At 31.7% G+C, this 20,061-nt stretch overlaps 1 protein-coding gene across 10 annotated transcripts in view; it reads right to left on the reverse strand.

The window, feature by feature from the left end:
- Window positions 1-20,061, reverse strand: part of LOC126707647 (monooxygenase 2-like) — a 121,913-nt gene that overhangs the window by 85,438 nt on the left and 16,414 nt on the right. Inside the window, exons 1-6 of one of the 10 annotated variants that reach the window (XM_050407410.1) lie at window positions 10,767-10,909; window positions 10,395-10,541; window positions 9,271-9,339; window positions 7,276-7,441; window positions 6,058-6,277; window positions 3,329-3,565 (exon numbers count right to left, since the gene is read on the reverse strand). The exons of 3 other annotated variants lie outside the window; for them this stretch is intronic. In XM_050407410.1, coding sequence (XP_050263367.1) covers window positions 3,329-3,565; window positions 6,058-6,277; window positions 7,276-7,441; window positions 9,271-9,339; window positions 10,395-10,541; window positions 10,767-10,840 — 913 coding nt within the window. In that variant the 5' untranslated portion in view covers window positions 10,841-10,909. Of the gene's footprint in view, window positions 1-2,791; window positions 3,566-6,057; window positions 6,278-7,275; window positions 7,442-9,270; window positions 9,340-10,394; window positions 10,542-10,766; window positions 10,910-14,345; window positions 14,586-20,061 lie in introns of those variants that run through there. 6 more of the 10 variants (XM_050407408.1, XM_050407409.1, XM_050407405.1 and 3 more) reach the window with 6 other exon arrangements.

The following is a 20,061-nucleotide window of genomic DNA, read 5'->3' on the forward strand; positions in this document are numbered from 1 at the left end:
AGAGGCATTTTCACAAATACATGGCATGTTACAATCAACAACATCCAAAACATGCAAAGAAAAACACAAAGCACTATCCATGACAATAAACACAAAGGGTCAAAGATCACACCTAGGTAATTAAACTAAAACAAGTTTATCCGCTCTGATACCAATTGAAAGCTCAATTAGTGTGAAATCACTAATACTTGTTTAGACTCCCAAATAAATAAATAAATAAATAAAACGGCTTAATTGTTTTTACTCTAACTTATCTAACTGTGGAAAAAGAGTATATGAAGCACAATAACCAGAACTACTCTCTAAGCCATAACCACAAGCAAGCAACAATAAATATAAGATTTAAAGAGTCAGGGAAGAGAGATGCAAATACAAGATAACACCTAAACATCTTATCAAAAAGGAAATCGAAGAACTCGACGAAAACCTCTTCGCGACTCTCCAAGTCGAAATCGGTCCACTAGTGAATAAGTTGAAGTACACGAATATCAAAAAGACCCTCTAAGCCTAATCTATCCAATGTACTTGAGCTCTCCAAACTCCAACTACCAACGGACTTCTCGGAGTCTTGTCTTCATTAGCTATCAAGATCCTGCAATACCGCCTGATTGCATCTATCAAGTCTCACCAACTTCTTTTTGCAAATCTCAAATGCTTCCCAAGCTCCAAAATACTTTCTACACTCTAAATAGGTGTGGGTTGTGTTTAGGTACAACTCTCCTCTCAAGGTATAATAATGGAAGAGGGAAATGAGAAGAGACTACAAATGAATTCTCACTTAAGAATGAGTAGCTCTCTCTCTAAAAGGTAGGTGTGTTATAGGAACCTCTCTAGGGTTTTTTACTAAATAGCCTCCTTACAATTTTGTGGGTAATGATGGTATATATAATAGGGGTGAAAGGTATAAAAGTCACACTCAAAAGCCTCCAGGTAGAGAATTTCGCAGGTCACTTCGTGACTTGGCCTGAGTCGTGAAATGACTCGCGAAATACAGCCTAGTACTTGACTTTTCAGCTTCTAGCAAGTGCTTCTCAATGGACTTTTGCAGGTTGCACCACTCACGAGCCGAGTTGTGAGATCAACTTCTTAAGTAAACTTCACCAACTTAATACTAAACCCATTACAAATAAATCCCACAAAATACAAGGAAATAAATTATTGCAATTACAACACTTTTTGTTATGGAATAAAGCCAACATAAAACATAGTTATAAATGACAACTTTACACAACAAACAAATGCCATAAAGTCCTATATGTTCTTATTGTGTGTTTAAAAATGGTCATTTCATTCTTTTGACTAAAACCTTTAATATAGACTAGAATCTAGGATTAGTTCACTTGAAATAGAGAGTCTCTTTCATGATTTAGATTTTATTTTTTTTACATTGAATAGTATACATATTGCCACCTCATATTAAAATTTAAATGACATGACACCACTCATTAGATACATGTTTAAATTTATAATATTTAATTGGAAACATGAAATGGATCCATTTTAAAATGCACATTTTTAAAACCTTCATTATAGAGCCTTATAACATATTGGCAACAAGCCATCACACCTTTTACTACAATAGAAGAGTTGTTTATCATTTTGATTTTAAAAAATATAACTTATAAATTTCTCCAAAGAAGAAACATCTGGCTACATATGTATCTTAACAGCAACAATACTACAAAGCATTTGTATTTGTGGTTCAGTTTAAGAAATCCTAAGCTTCCCACAATCAAAATCAGCCTTCTTTAGCTGTAAGCCAGCCAGGAATGTAGCTAAATTTTATCCCTTAGGAAGTTCATTATTTTGCCATTACTTCGCTAGATAAAACCAATAATGTAAGCTATACTAATGAGTTCAATGCTTCTCCACTTCCTCTCTTTGGCATACTTCTTCAACCCCATTTCAATCCTCTTATATTCATCCAATTCTCTTTCATCTTTTTATTTTGATTCCTTACTTGTTTCATCAAATAATGCCTTAGCAAGACACCTTGCTGAAGCAACACTATCTTCTAGAGCAGCACAACCACCTTGGTCAATGTCTGGGGTCATGGGGTGGAGTGCATCACCAGATATACAAATATTGCCTTTACTTACATTTCTCTAAAGAAGTTCCCAAGCATATATTTACCTTATTGGGTATGGTATAAAACTATTCAGTTTTGTGTTTTCTATGATAGCCCTTATTCGATCAGGCACTTTTCCAAGATTGCTTAACAAAAAATGCTTCATTTTAGCTGGAATATGTTCTCTCTCTCTCCCCAAAGAAAAGAAAATGAACAACAATTTTGATATGGCCACATATTTATTCTAGTAAACAAAATGCATTACAATTCTATATACTAACCAAACTTATGCATTACAATTATTATTATTTAGAAAAAAAAAAAAGAATAATAGCCAAAATTGAATTAAATTGAGTATACTGCATCCATGCATAAAAACATAAGGTAGACAAAAACCAAAATTGGCCGTGTGTGCACATGTTACTAAACATAAATATTTTAATAATTTTCTTAGATGAAAAGTTCTGATTTGTAAACATCATTTTTTTTTTTTTTTATTGATTCACCACTTAAACTGCTTGTATTATGCACAAATCATTTCAATTCATATTGAAAGTTATGAAAGGAATAGATATTCTCCCTATTTTACTTAAAATGGGGAAATTCCATATCTTGATTAATATTTTAGATTTGGATCTAACTGTGTATAGAATGCTATAGGTCATTTAATAATTTAAATGACATGACACTAAATATTTGTACTACTTATTTTGAATCATAAAATGAATCAATTTAAATTAAGATTTAAAGTTTTATTTCATGGTAGACGATGCCATTGGACAAGAAAAACCACAAAAAAATGTTTTGAACAACGATGAGTCGATGTCAAATATCTCAATTAGCACATCCTCTCACTTTATACTTATGTCAATTGTTAAAATGAAAAACAGAATAGCAATAATAATGCAAAGCATATGTATATGCATGATTGCATTCAAGAAATGCTGAGCTTCCCACAATCAAAATCGGCTCTCTTCAATGGTAACCCAGCTAAGAATGCAGGCAATATATTTTCTCTTAAAAAGGATGTCACTTGTCCATTTCCCTGTTGCACAAAACCAACAAAATAAGCTGTACTTATGAGCTCAATGCTTCTCCATCTCCTCTCTTTGGCATACTTCTTCAACCCCATCTCAATCCTCTTATATTCCTCTCTTTCTCTATCACCTTTCCCTTTTGTTTCCTCACTTTGTTCTTTTAGTAAGGCCCCAGCAAGACACCTGGCCAAAACAACACCATCTTCTAAGGTAGCACAACCACCTTGGGCAATTTCTGGGGTCATGGGGTGGAGTGCATCACCAGCTACACATACATTGTCTTTGTTGATATTTCCCCAAAGAAGCTCCCAGGGATGTCTGTACCTTAATGGGGATGATATAATGGAATCCAGTTTAGTATTTTCAACAATGGCCTTTATTTCATCAGGTACATATTCATTTCCTAACTTGCTTAAGACAAATTGCTTCATTTTAATTGGGTCATCTTCTCTCTCTTTATCTACAAGATATGAATAAGAACAAATTGTTAGGGATATGATATTTTTTATGATTGTTGAAACGGTCTGTTGTGATCGGAGTAACATCATTTTTACCTGGATCCACCACTGACAACAATTTAATTACACACTAATTACAATAGATCATATCAACAATTGTCAAAAAAATTTGGAAAAAAATTGTGTTGCAAGAGTTTTTATTTATTTTTGTTGATAATTGTGTTCCTAGACTTTATTGAATAAACAATGTGGACTATGATTATATTGGGAAATTATTAGTATGGAAATTGGATTCAAGTAACCAATCATCTTGAATTGGGTCTTACACTATGCATCCATGCACAAAAAATAAGGTAGACAAAAAACCAAAATTGGCTGTTTGCGCAGATTACTAAACATAACTATTTTCATAATTTTCTTAGATGAGAAGTTGTGATTTGAAAACATCATTTTTTGTAACAATTCACCACTTAAACTACTTGTATTATTTAGAAATCATTTTAATTCACATTACAATTATGAAAGGTATAGACACCGCAATTTGTACCCCTTATGACTCAGACCCCCATTCCCCAATGATGTTGAAATTCTAAGGCCTAAGGTTGATTTAGGGCCCAATTAGATTACAAATTGACTTATGAAATGTTAAAATGGAAAATATAAATTTTTATGAGCAAATAAATCTATTTTTGGAAAATAAAAGGCTAAGGAAGCCCTCGGTCTATGTATGCAGGTCTAATGAATGTTTACGCAGGCACGAACTTGCGCACGTAGCTAGAGTTTCAGAAACCTATGAAAGGTAAGTTTTCTTCATTAATGTTGAGGTTTGGAACGAATCCCACATCGTCTGAGAGCCATTCTAAACCCCTATTTTCTAACTATATAAAGCCATACATGGAACCTTTTCGAAACACACAGAAAATCCTAAGGAAAAACCTAAGATTCACTAGAAATAGTGAATCAAAGAGGGAGTTTTTCACAAAATATCCTCAAGTCAATTTTATTTGATTGAGACCTTTTCTGGTCTTGATCTTTTGAGTTTAAAATTACTAATCACTTTTATATTTGATTATAAATAGATTAACTGAGAGGAATGGTCAAAATAAAGCTCGAAAAGCTTCTTGTTGAGGTATTGAGTTCTAAGCTTTTCTTTTTCATTTCTTTACCTTTTCTTGCTTTAATCCTTTTGTTTTCCTTGTTTCCTTTGTTTCTTTATATTATAACATGTTTGTTTAGCCTAGGTTTTCTTTGCTTTATGATTTTATGCATGTTAGGTTGTTAGATTTAAGTTTTGCTTTGTTTTCTATGTTTTTGTGTTGTTGGGTTAGGGTTTAGGGTATATCTGCATGCGTATGCTTCTGCATGCGTACGAATACAATTGGCCTGCGTATGTAGGCCTATGGATGTGTACGCATAATCTTGCTCAAAAATTGTAATTCAATCTTTTCTGTTTTTGTTTCTTTGTTCCTTCCACATGATATGCTTCTGTTTTGCCCCTATTTTATCATTTTGAGCCTATGTTTCTTTGTTTGTATGCTTGTTTGCTTTAACATGCTAGATTAGGGTTTCTTTTCTTTTCTTACTTTAATACCTTGAACATGCATTCATATGTCCATCCATTGATGCATAGGTGCTAAGATGCAGTAAGGTAAGTGAGATAAGTCATGCATTCACATGAACATGCATTGGGTATGTGTTGGATGATGAATATGAATGTGTTTGTTTGGATGATTCGTTCTTAAGGTAATCACATATTTATTTGAATTTTGCCATGTTCGTGTTTCTGCCATGTACACTTGCTGCTTTGTTTTGAATGAGTTGTTTGCCATGATAGATGTATGCTAGGGTTTGGGATGAAATTCCATGTTGTATGCTTAGATGTATGCTAGTGTGTGTGTGTGTTAAGGTGCAAATGTTGAATGTGCCTTTAATAGGATTAAGACGTAGAACATAATAAGTGGAAGCTGATCTACGGGTCTGGCAGTTTTGGGTGCCTAACACTTTCCCAAAATCGTACCTAAACTCCGAACTCATACTTTGGTAGTAAGATCAGTTCTTCCATGTAAGGACGCTATATTCATGGTTCCTAGACAATAAAACTAGGTGGTGACTCCTTGTTTTTCACCGCACCGGTCCACTCGGCCGAGGCGTACTCCCCCGTTGCACCCACAAAAGGAATAGAATTTTCTCCCCATTTTCCTTAAAATGGAGAAGTTTCATATCACATTTAGTATTTTAGTTTTGGATCTAACTATGTATAAAATGCTAGGTCAATTAATAATTTAAATGACGTGGTACTAGATACACTTTTAAATATTTATTATTCTAAAAAAAGATTTGTAATATTTATTATGAATCATAAAATGAATCCATTTAAATTAGAGATGAAATGAAATAAGTTATGAAAAAATTGTGTATCCTAGATTTCTTGTTCCAATTAACATGCTCCAAAAAGTAAAGAATCAAGCAAGTATTGAATTGGTCCGGGGTTCACCTTTGCTTGTTGTCAAAAACCAGTAGACGCTAGTGTCATCAGAAGGAAGAAAACCTGATCGGAATCCTTTCCCAAAGAACATAAAGGTCTTAGGTTCAAACCCATGACTGGATTTGAAATTTACACAACCCCTGATGGCAACTCTCTCTGTGAAAGTCGGTACCTTGAAGCCTAGCCACTTTGCCACCACTGAGTTCACTCCATCACACCCAATCAAAACCTTTCATTTACAAAGTTGATACTCCAATAAGGCCCAAGTAATTATACAATAAAACACAAATAGTTTAAGTACTACATTAATTAATTATATTAAAATTTTCATAGATGCTTTTGAGTTTAATTTTGTTAAGCCCCCCTCCAAAAAAAAAAAGGGTCTAGTGAGTTTAGCTTGTGGAAAAGAGGAGAATTGTGAGTTTATTGCAGATTTGAATCTAAATTCTCCTATAGGGAAGATTTGAAATATGCTACTAATTCACAAATCTCTTGATATTATTTGTAAAAGTTAGAATACTGTTTTTGAGATTGGCTTAGGATTCTAGATTCCCACATCATTAATTACTAAAGAGTGAGATATATATGAACTAACTAAGCAAGTATTCATTTTGAGTTTGATTTGGGGTTCACATCTATAAAATCTAGGACAATTTTTCTCCAAATCAATTTGGAAGAATTTTCTTCCACCTATTATATGGAGATTGATAAAACTATTCAAAATTATTACTTAAACAATTCATGATCACTTATTATATAATGTACTTAAAGATACACGTGGGCAATTTTATTAGTCCTGCATAATGAATTGGAAATTGTTTCCTTGAATCTTTTAACTAATCCATAGTCCTTACCTAATCCAAGAAGAAATCAATATCCACTTTTGACAATTTATGATAATATATGAATTGAACATATGTGGGCCTAATATAAGATAATTGCGGGCTAGAAGATAAACAGTCCACTCATCTACAAAATCTTTAAAAATCATGCGTATTTTCAAGGCCTATATTAAAGTGAAGATGCATATATTCAATATATCAGATAATTACGGTATTTATTGGGTCTTTTATTTTTTTCCATCAAATAAATGCTCTCAACATTCACAACTTGAATATTACCCTAGAAAATGACCTAAAAGCAAGAAAAAAAAAAAAAAAAAAAAAAAAAAAAAAAAAAAAAAAAAAACTATAGGTGATAGTAATACTAACACTTGGGTGAATTTACCTTAGTCTTGAGAATGGATCCATCTGCAAGATGCACAAGCTTATAAAAGCCTGATATCTCTATAGAAACCACCTTGGAAGAGAATCTAATGGTGCCACTTGGGAGCTCCTTTGCAAGGGCATCCAACAACAACATCCTATTCACACAACGAATTTCGTGGTCTCCACTGCACAAATAGCAATTACAAGGCTTGCTTAAAGTATCTTAATTATGAATTATAACATTGAAATAAAATTATTAGAATTGTTACAATTGTACATAAATTTTGGTTACCTAAGTTTTGTAAGTTGTTTCATTTCATTCAGGAGTTTGAGAAAGAGTTGCAAGGGCAATTACCTAATGTTAATCCCACTTAAGTGATCGAGGTTCTAGGAAGGATTGCACTTGACAGCCCAAAAACTTTTACTACTACTGCACTGGATAGTGACTAGGGATAGCAAATGGGGGTGAAAACGAGAGTGGGGCAAATTAAGGTGAGACAAGATGAATCCTTCTAGGCTTTGGGCCCTTTTCTTACTTCATAGTTGGGCTTGGACTTAGACTATATTGAGCCACTTTTAGGGTTTCCATCCTCGTCGGACTCCACACACGATGCTTATCATTTTGGTATACATTTGATTTATCGTTATTGGGACTGGGGGGGTCAAATATAGGTCGGAATGAAATGGGATGTCTACAATATGAATTTGGGTTTGGGTGATTAAAATCTAACTGCCTTAATTGGATGTTTAAAAATGTCAAGGATTTAGATTTGACAAATCTACAAAAGATTTTAAACATTCAATTCCTTAGATTGAAATAACTTCTAAATTCATGGAATTTAGAAATCCTTGAGACATACTTGAATAGATTTTAAATTTCATAATTTCAAACCATCTATAAAACGCATCCAAACAAGGAATTTAAAATTTTATAGATTTAAAATCAAGGCATTTAAAATTTATTACTTTAAAATTCAAATCCAAATTTAAATTCAAGTATCCAAATACCACCTTTAGTTCATCTAATATGTGAGCAGATCGATTAGCATGTTGAAGAGACAAGAAAATAAATGTATAAACTCCAATAGGTAATCTTGAAGTAACAATCCGATATATAGGTAATCTTGAAGTAGCAATCTGATCCCCTATTGATGAATACATTTTCTCTCTCTTCTATTATTTACCTAAAAAAATAGAATTCAAATGGTTTTTTTTTTTTTTTTTTTTTTGGTCGTTGCTTGGAAATATCTAGAATTAAAAAAAGAAAGAAAAGAAAAGAAAAGTGGAAATCCATCTTCCACGAAGTGTCTCATGACTGAAAATCCAAATGGAGAAGAGGTGGACTCTGAGCAGGGATAGAAATATATTAGCATAGAGATGAACAATCTTTAGTACATTGGATTAAAAAATAAAAAATTCGTATCTTGAGCACAAATATTAATAGTATTAGAACGCAGGCCGAGTTATATATATATATATATATATATATATATATATCAATTGTATATCAATTTTCTTCGTAGTTTTAGTATCTTTTAATATCTCTCTCGGAAGTCTAGCTTTGGACAGGGCTGGCCCATATTTTAGACCTAAGGCGACAATTAAAATATGGTATTTTTTATATTTATGTATTAATTAAATTAATATTTATAAATTTTGTTTTGCTATCCCTAATTAAGTACTTGACACTGGTAAGAGACAAGAATCATGACAGTAAGAGTATTAAGAGAGAATGTTTTTGAGGTTAGTAATAAGATGCGTGTAAATAGGATGAGATTAATGCAATAATTATCTTTGTCAATGCAATAATTACCTCAATCTCATACCGTAATACATTTCATATATACTTCATATTTCTCACACTATGTGGGTCTTATGGGATCCATGTATTATTAGAGTGAGGAATGAAGATGCATATAGATCATGAACAAGATATTTTCTCCTGTCAATGTGCCCAGAGAGAGAGAGAGAGTTATAACTATAATCAATGCTATCTGCAAGTACTTTAACTTACTGTTTTCCTTTGGCATCAAATGACATCGCTGCTGTTTGAACTCCTGAAATTGTAGAGGTAGCCAAATTCCTGCGTACAATTAGCAGCTGGTCGGTATACATGGCATGCATGTTCTTGTATTTGAGATGGGAGCTAGCTAGTTAAAATTAACCAAATACATGTAGAAGTCTATGTATTTTCCAAGTTTTGCAATTACTACGGGAAATTCATTTTAATTAATTTTTTCTGAGTTATGTTAGTCTTCGCAAAAGGTTTTTCCTTCAAACGAATTTTTTTTTTTTTTTTTTTTTCCTCTGAGTAGCCTTGAAATGATATTAGACATAGGTATCACTCAACTAGAGTGAATAAGTGTAGGTGGTTAGCTTTTGTCATAGACTGATCATTAAGCTAACTCACATGCCGAAGCTCTAACAAAACTAGAAAGCACCCAACAGTTTCTAGTTTTAGATAGTCCCCCGATTGTATTATTACACTACTAACCTGTGAGCATGTGCTCATGCACATGCTTAAAGGCTATTTTATTTTTTATTTTTTATTTGTAAAAGTTAATAATTTATATCTATTATAATTTAGAAATATATATATATATATATATATTTTTTCAAACAAATAAAAATGATAAACTTTAAAAATAAGCAGTAACTGTAATTTCTTTTTTGTACGTGAAAGAAAAAAAACTTCACCCGTGTGCTTAGAGGTTTTCTTTTTGAATTCAAAATGAAATTTGTTATTCGACATTTATGACCCTATTTTTAAATGAAGTTTACTCATTATTAATAAAGGCATTTTTGAACCACATAAAAGTTATGTTGAATGAGAGGAATCCTCTTATATATAGTATAAATTACAATTATTTATTTATTTATTTAGTATTTGCACCCAGGAGTAATTATTAGATACTCCTAGAGTATCACCTCTCACATAATTGTGGGTTCCACTAATTAAATTTATCGTGAGACCCATAATTTATGTGAAAGGGGGGAGTATACATTTATTATACTTCCGGAGTATTTAAGAATTTTCCTTGCACCCAGATAGTTTTTGCTTCTTCTTAATGAATTGCTAAGTTACCAAAAAAAAGTTCCACTAATTAAGAGAGAAGAAGTCTACTAATTAGTACTTACCCATAAATCTGTTTATGCTGCTGTCGAAGGGAGTCACCAATGCCAACAGCATCTAGGGCCTTCCAACCATTTGTCCATATTCCGATGGCAAATCCTGTGATCCTCAAACTACTTGAGGATTCCAATACTAAGCTTTGAATACCCAACCTACGCAATATTTTCGTTGTTAGTGTTGGTTTGGATTTGCTTATTTACTTGGAAGTATTAAGATATGTCAAGGTTTGGATTTGTTTATTTACTTAAAGAAATAGGATCTCTCCATTTTGAGAAAGTGAAGTTCTAACAAACATGAAACTATAAATAAATAAGTTAAATAAACTTATAAAAAAACAAACATGTACATGGATATAAAAATAGAGAGAGGAAGGGTACTTATGAAGTCCTAAGGATGTTGTAAGACCAGCAATTCCAGCTCCTACAATCACAATGTCTTGCACTTCTTCCATGATATTTTGGCTTTTTTTTTCTTAGGGGAAGGAGATTTAGTAATTTTATATATATATATATATATATATATTTTTCCCCAAGGTAGAATGGATCTAAAGAGAGCAGTAGTGGACCTATATATAGTGGCAGCAACATCAAGTTTGATTGATGACAATGATGCTGCAAAAAGTAGAAGTTGATGACGTCAGCACATACGAAAGTTTGTTTGTTTGTTTGTGAGAATGAAGCACATACGAAAGTTAACTTGCTTGTTTGGATTTGGAAGGCAACTGAGAGTTTGAAAATTGCAGCCATGCAGGATAAATAAAATAATGGAATTTAAGTGTATTTGGTAGAGGAGGGTGGAAAATAGGGGATGGAAATTCTTTTATTTGGTAAGGGAGAAATTAAGGGGGAGGAAAAATGGGCCAAGGGAGTTTATTTCTTCGGGCCTACAAAAATCTTTTTCTCTCTCCAAATTAGAGAAAGAAAATGGAAAGAAAACTTAAGGAAATAAAATACCAAATTACTTTCACTTTTTCATGGGTCAATAGAGTTTATCTCTTTGGGCCTACAAAATTATTTTTCTTTCTCCAAATTAGAGAAAGAATACGGAAAGAAAACTTAAGGAAATGAATATTAAAATTACTTCCACCTTTCCATCCTTTTACTTTTAATATAAGGGCATAATAATAATAATAATAATAATAATAATAATAATAATAATAATAATAATAATAATTAACTCTTTATCTTTTTACTTTTCTATCTTCTCTACTAGATATACAACAATAGAAAATACAAAAATACTTTTTTATTCTCTTAATATTTTTCATTCTCTAAACCAAACAAAGTAAGGTTGTGAATAAGTTTAGCCGAGTCAAGTATTAAAATTTAAAATTGTTCATTTATTTTTATTTTGAACACTAGCTCATTTAATTTTTTTTTTTTTAACAAGTTCGAGCTTGTTTATGAGCTACTTGATCAATATTTTCTTTTTTCATGTATAGTTAGTACCACAATTAAAATTTGTTGGCCCTTCTCAAATCCATACTAATAGTTAATAACTAAATTATTGTTGAAATAATATTATTTGAGTTAATTAATATAATTTTTTTGTTTATGAACTTAGGGTACGTTTGGTACGCTGTAATAACTCCTGTAATAGAATAGTTATTCATATATAATATCAATTCGATCATTTGGTTACATCTTTACTACATAGATTAGTTATTACATTGGAATAACTATTCTTTAAGTTGAAGAATAGCTATTCCTCTTTAAAATGGATGTAATAGCTATTCCTTAGTGTATATAATAGGTTTTAAAATTAATATATTTCCAAAAATATAAACTTTCTTTATACATCATCTTTTACAAGCTTTCTATATGTAACAACCAAACTTATGAATTGTAATAGTTATTCCATTACAATGTCTTTTATTCCTAGTAATAAAGATTACTATTCCTAATGTAATTTACATTGTATCAAACATACCCTTATTATTTGAGTTAATTACTAAGAAATGGACTATTTATTAGAAAATTATAAATAATAATTTGATGTCTTATAAAATGTTTACAAACATAGACAATGCAATATCAAGTTTACATAATATATTTATACTTAAATTAAACTTCACACTCATGAGCTTATCACAAACAGGCCCACCAATTAGACTTCCAACTATGCTCTATCTTAACTCTTAAGCCACAATAAGGAAGCAGAGAGAGAGAGAGAGAGAGAGAGAGAGAGAGAGAGAGAGAGAGAGAGAGAGAGAGAGAGAGAGAGAGAGAGAGAGAGAGAGAGAGAGAGAGAGAGAGAGAGAGAGAGAGAGAGAGAGAGAGAGAGATCATTATAATAAAATTGTTTTGCTCGATAATTTTTTAGAACAAACTGTTTTGCTCAATAATTTTTTAGAACAGTTTTCTAAAAACTATTTTGTAAAAACAAGTACCAAAAAATAAACCAAAGAGTAGGATTCACCATTTTTTTTCTTAATGTTAAATTACTGATTCTTCCAAAAACTTAAACTATTAGGAAATTATAAATTTAATCATTTAATCTAACACTTCCCCTTCACGTGTGGGCCGCCTAAACTGCCTTTGAATAGGGGCCTAATATGTAGAAATTTAAACGGGAGCTAAGGTGGACAGAGGAGATTGAACTCGGGACATCTTGCTCTAATACCATTAGAACTTACCAATTCTCCCAAAATTTTAGGTTTTCACCTTATGTTTGAGGGAGGGTGTTAGACATATTATGGCCTAAATAGCCCAAACCAATTGTAAGCTCACGTACTTGTAGAACACACATGTTAACTTTAGTTTCGTTTATAGCTAGCCTAAAGTTAGTTAAATATTTTCTAGTATATAAATTCTATATTGAGTTCATTGTAATACAAATGCTTAATATAATATGTAGTCGTCAATGGTTTTCTCATTGTGGATGTAAGCCGTTAGGTCGAACAACATAAACATTTTTGTGTGTTCTCTCTTTTATGCTTCCGTTCATGATTCAATTATCACACATAATCCCATAACAACTTTAATACTTAAATACAGAAAACCTTTTTTTTTTTTTTTTTTTTTTTAAATGACTACCAAACAAGCATGAACAATGTGAAGCTTTCTCAGTTTATACTAAATGACAATTGTTAAAATGAAAAAATACCAACAATAATACAAAGCATATGCATATGACTGCATTCAAGAAATGCTAAGCTTCCCACAATCAAAATTTAAAGCTCAAATAGTGTGAAAATACTATTGCTTGTAAAGCTTAAAGAGTAAAGGAAGAGAGATGCAGACATAAGATAACATTGAAACGTGTTATCGAAGAGGAAACTGAAGTACTCGGCGAAAAACCTCTTTGCGGCCTTCCAAGCTGAATCGATCCACTAGTGAATAAATTTGGAGAACAAGTATATCAAAAAGGCCCTCCAAGCTTAATCTACCTAATGTACTTGAACCCTACAAGTTCCAACTACCAACGGACTCCATCGAGCCATGTCTTCACTAGTTATCCGGATCCTGCAATTAGCTCCAAATTGCATCTGCCAATCAATGGCTTCTTCCAATACTTCCCACATGCACCAAAACTTCTCTCAACACTCAGATTGGGTGAAGTAAGTGTTTGGGTTGAGAACTTCTCAAGGATATGTAATTGGAGTGGTAGGAGAAGAGGGAAACTAAGAGAAATTGTGTAGATGATTGTGGGTTTACAATCTCTAACTCTTAAGTGTTTTGCTAGGGTTTTCTCTCTAAAAGTCTCCTTACAATTTCTTGGGTAATGTGGGTTTATAGAGTGTTGGTAAAGAAATGAGAAAAGCACTCTTTAAAAAGTTTTAGGTAGAGAGTTTCACGGGTCACTTATGACTTCGTTGAGTCGCGAAGTGACTCGCGAAAACCAATCTAACATCAGTTCTTTCAACTTCCAACATGTGCTTCTCACAACTTTCCAAAAATCAGCCCTCTTCAAAAGTAACTCAAACAGGAATGCAGCCAATAATTTATCCCTTAAGAAGTTGGTTAATTTTCCATCACCCTACTAGAAAAAACCAACCACATAAGTTGTAGTTATGAGCACAATGCTTCTCCATCTCCTCTCTTTGGCATAGTTTTTCAACCCCATCTCAATTTTCTTATATTGCTTGCTTTCACTATCAACTTTCTCTTTTGATTCCCCAGTTTGTTCTTTCGTGAGTAAAGCCCTAGCAAGGCACCTTGCCAAAACAATTCCATCTTCTAAGGCAGAACAAGCACCTTGGCCAATGTTTTGGGTCATGGGGTGGAATGCATCACCAAGCACACAAACATTGCCTTTGCTGGCGTTTCTCCAAACAAGGGCCTAAGGATGTCCATACCTTAATAGGGATAACATAATATAATCCAGTTCAATGTTTTCAACAATGGCCTTTATTTCATCAGGTACATTTGCTAACTTGCTTATTGCAAATTTCTTCAGTTTAGCTGGGTAATCTTCCATGCCTTTCTTTGCAAGATATAATAAGAACAAAAATTGTGATAATGCTATACCTTAGAAATAAAAAACATTTCACAATTTGTTTACATGATAAATATATATATATATATATATATATATATATTGATAATTCGATTACTACAACAATAGACTATGATCATAGTGGACACATTATTGTATGAAAATTGTGTTAGGACATATGTGTTTCATTTGTTAGGAACATATGTCACTATTTTATGTAATTGGCTAATCCTTTGACAAAATGCACTTTACTTGTAATTGAGTAGATCTAGGATGTGTTAAATGTTTCAAGAAACAAGGTTTCAAGTTCAAGTTTTAAAGTCATGCAAGTCTGTCCAAGAATCAAGTCAGAAAGTGTTGTTCATTAAAGCTCGACAGCTGGCATCTATCTAGGCTTAAAGAGAGCTGTTTCGGCCCGAACTGAAGAACTTCATGATCTTTATCATCTGGATAAACTGAAGAACTTTACAGCCAACATCCTTCTCAAGTTGGTGATCAAATTGCGTACTGGAATCTGCGCAATTGGTTAGTCACGTATTGGGAGCCGTGCATTACAAGGAGAGATTGTCACTACAGAACAAGTCTAATTGGGTATTGGGGTAAGGGTTCAACTGTAGGTTGATATAAGGTACTGGGATTCCTTTACTTGTAATCGCTTGTTTTGATAATAGTGGATTCTCGAGAGTGGTGACCTTAAAATCACCTGGTGGGGTTTTTGTCGTATAGGTTTTCCCCATTCGTAAACAAATCACCGTGTCAATTTATTTTTCACTGCATTTAGTTTAATTAGTGATTTGTTTGTGCTACCACACGCTTTGCTTGTTAATTTGATTAATTAATAAACTTGACTAATTAATCAATTAATTAATAACAAGGGGTCAATACGTTTTTTGGCCTATCATCGAACACCATTCCCAAAGAACTATATGGACTTGGGCTCAATCCCATGACTATGCTTGAAATCCACATAGACTTTTATGGAAAATCTCCCTGTGAAAGCTGGTTTCTTGAAGCCCAGACACCTTGCGATCACTAAGTTCACTCCATTACACCCAACTAGTACCTTTGACTAACAACAAGTTTTACTTCAGTAAGGCCTTAGCAATTGGAATGAAAAACATCTGGATATTTGTTATCTACTTTTTACTCCATTCAAAAGAAATTTATTTTATTGGTATATTATAGTGCATCCGGTAGGCCATGAACTTCTGACCTCATCTTCCATCTTATATTTTAGGTAGAATTAATCAGTGGCAGAGTTAGGATTTGACTCCAAAGAAGGCAAAATTTTTATAAGCATATATGCACATGCACACACAAAAACATAATACTTGATACAAAAAGCAATTGAAGTGTATATTAAGAGATATTTAAATGTAAGAAAACCAACAATATAATCTTAGATTCATTATTTTTTGTTTACCAATAATGGATTTTTTGTATGAATAAGTTGTAATTTGATATAAATTTTTTAAAAGTCAAGATTTCGCCAGTGAACAAGAAGATCTTTATAGTTAGATAGACACAAGATTACTTATGCACAAATTTTATTAAGGAGAATAAACTATTATATAAATTTTTTAAGGCTCTATTAGTTTTTTATATTAGTTTTGAAGGATAATAGTAATGATAATGATCTTTTTTTCCTATTTTGTTTAAACCTTATCTTCATCATTGAAAAATGACAAAGTTTAGTTACAAAATTGGTTATAGCATTAGGATACAACTTTACTTAATATCTTTTTATTGGAGGTAAATTTTGATAAATCCACCATTGGATTGAATCTTCTTCTTATATCCTCCATATTTGCAAAATTTCTAGAAAATTAAATATCAATAGCTATGTCATCAATAAATTGTTTAAATTACAAGTTTTTATAGTTTAAAATTATGCATAAAATATAAGTTATTACATAATATAGTAAATAATATCTGATTAACACAAAATTTGACAAGTGTATTAAGAGCGTAAAAAGCATGCAATTCAACGGTTAGATTTTCAAAATATGTAGCAATATTTATTTTATTGAGTAAAGTTGTAATCTTAGGCTACAACCAGTTTTGTAGCTAAACTTTGTCCATAGAGAAATTAATATACCAACAAAAAAATACATTCTCTTTTCCTATTTTTTTAAAGCCTTATCTTCATCATAGAAAAATTAATATATCAATAAAAAATTAAATTAAAGAAAAATCACCTAAAAATAAGAAAACAAAACAAATTATAATTGGAGAGAAAAGACAAAGTTTTTATTATTATTTTTTTGGATAAAATGTAGAAACTTTTATTTCAATATACACTTGTAATCAAGTACAAGCAGCCACGATATATCATGAGGGCTCGTACTCATAAAGTTTAAAAACGAGGTCACATTATGCTTAGAATAAGTGCAAGTTTACAACATATACTTATTATGATCCATGTTCCTAAGGATGTTGTAAGGCCAGCAATTCCACCTCCCACAATCACAATATCTTCAACTTTTTCCATGATATTTTGGCTCTTTTTCTTAAAGAAAGGGAATTTGGTAATGAGTTTTTCCCCCCAAGATGGGAAAATAGTACAAGAATACAAAGAGGTAGGATGGATCTAAAGATACTAGTAGTGGACCTATAAATAACAAAGAGGTAGGATGGATCTAAACAAGTTTATTATTCTATGACAAAGGACAAACTGATGATGACAGGCAATATGAAAGTTTCATGCATGTATCATGCATTACATAATTAAAGTCTATATATAAAAATAATGTTACACTAATCACAATCGGCCATTTTATATATTGTGAAATTTATTGTGTTCGTAACATTATTGATAAAATAATAGAAATAGACAAATCATTTTGTTTATTTAGTAATCTATATTATCTCGACTTAGCCCACATATTAGACTTGCTCAAAATTCAAATTCATCACCATACTTTCAACCCTAACTACCGACATGGAGGGTTCAATAGAGGTCACTTAGTCAAGAAACACAGAGAAGTCTTTGAGTCTTTGGTATAATAAGATTGATTCCTTTAAGGATCCATTGGTCTTGTCCGCGCTAACTAAGAATGAACTAAGTATGTATGTATTATTATTAATCTACCTCGGATGTAAATCATGTAGCTATGTAGTGGTGTATATTGATTTCTTAAAGTGTTAATTTGTCTCGACCCCACTAACTAACAATGATTATCATGTTAATAAATCTTTGTTCCTTTTAATGTAGCCGCAAATCATGTAACAAGAGGTGTATAAATTACTTCCTTTATGTCCCCTTAAAAAAAAAAAAAAAAAACTAGAAATATGTTGGAAATGAACAATTGATACCCCAGAGTTGCCTACTCTGTTGCTCAGATCATACTAATGGAAATTGCAATCAACGAATAAATGCCATAAAATCCTCTATGTTCTTATTGTGTGTTTAAAAATAGTCATTTCACTCTTTTGACTAAAACCTCTAATATAGACTAGATTCTAGGATTAGTTCACTAGAAATAGAGAGTCTATTTCACAATTCAGACTTTATTTTTTATATTGAATAGTATACATATTGTCACCTTATATTAAAATTTAAATGACATGATACTACTCATTAGATACATGTTTTAATTTATAATATTTAATTGGAAACATGAAACAGATCCATTTTAAAATGCACATCTTTGAAACTTCCATTACAGAGCCTTATAACATATTGGCAACAAGCCATCACACCTTTTACTACAACAGAAGAGTTTGTTTATCATTTTGATTTAAAAAAAATATATATATATATATATAACTTATTAATTTCTCCAAAGAAAAAACATCTGGCTACATATGCATCTTAAAAGCAACAGTACTACAAAGCATTTGTATATATGATTGAATTCAAGAAATCCTAAGCTTCACACAATCAAAATCAGCCTTCTTCAACCGTAAGTCAGACAGGAATGTAGCCAAAATTTTATCCATTAAAAAGGTCATTATTTTGCCATTACTTTGCTGGATAAAACCAATAATGTAAGCTCTACTAATGAGTTCAATGCTTCTCCACTTCCTCTCTTTGGAATACTTCTTCAACCCCATTTCAATCCTCTTATATTCATCCAATTCTCTTTCATCTTTGTCTTTTGATTCCCTACTTGTTTCATTAGATAATGCTTTAGCAAGACACCTTACACTATCTTCTTGAGTAGCACAACCAGCTTGGACAATGTCTAGGGTCATGGGGTGGAGTGCATCACCAGTTACACAAATGTTGCCTTTCGTTATGTTTCTCCAAAGAAGTTCCCAAGGATATCTATACCTTATTGGGTATGGTATAAACTATCCAGTTTTGTGTTTTCTATAACAGCCCTTATTCGATCAGGCACTTTTCCAAGCTTGCTTAACACAGAATACTTCATCTTAGTTGGGCTATGTTCTCTCTCTCTCTCTCTCTCTCTCTCTCCCCAAAGAAAAGAAAATGAACAACAATTTTGACATGGCCACATGCTTATTCTAGTAAATTAACAAAATGCATTACAATTCTATATACCAACAAAACTTATGCATTACAATTATTATTATTTTGAAAAAAAATAATAATAGCCAAAATTGAATTAAATTGAGTATAAATTAGTCCACTATGCATCCATGCACAAAAACATAAGGAAGACAAAAAAACCAAAATTGGCCATATGCACAAATTACTAGACACAAATATTTTAATAATTTGTTTAGGTGAGAAGCTGTGATTTGAAAACAACATTATTTTCTATTTTTTATTTTTTATATTGATTCACCACTTAAACTACTTGTATTATACACAAATCATTTCAATTCATATTGACAGTTATGAAAGGAATAGAAAATTCTCCTCATTTAACTTAAAATGGAGAAATTTCATATTTCGTTTAATATTTTAGTTTTGGATCTAACTATGTAAAGAATGCTATAGGTCATTTAATAATTTAAATAATGTGATACTAAATATTTGTAATATTTATTTTGAATCATAAAATGAATCAATTTAAATTAAGATTTAAAGTTTTATTTCATGGTAGACAATGCCACTAGACAAGAAAAACCACAAAAATTGTTTTGAAGAATGATGACAGATATCTCAATTAGCACATCCTCTCACTTTATACTTATGTCAATTGTTAAAATGAAAAAAAAAAAAAAAATAGCAATAACAATGCAAAACATATGTATATGCATGACTGCATTCAAGAAATGCTGAGCTTCCCACAATCAAAATCAGCTCTCTTCAACGGTAACCCA

The sequence above is a fragment of the Quercus robur genome, chromosome 11 (genome assembly GCF_932294415.1).
Source record: "Quercus robur chromosome 11, dhQueRobu3.1, whole genome shotgun sequence".
NCBI classification, from domain to species: Eukaryota; Viridiplantae; Streptophyta; class Magnoliopsida; order Fagales; family Fagaceae; genus Quercus; species Quercus robur.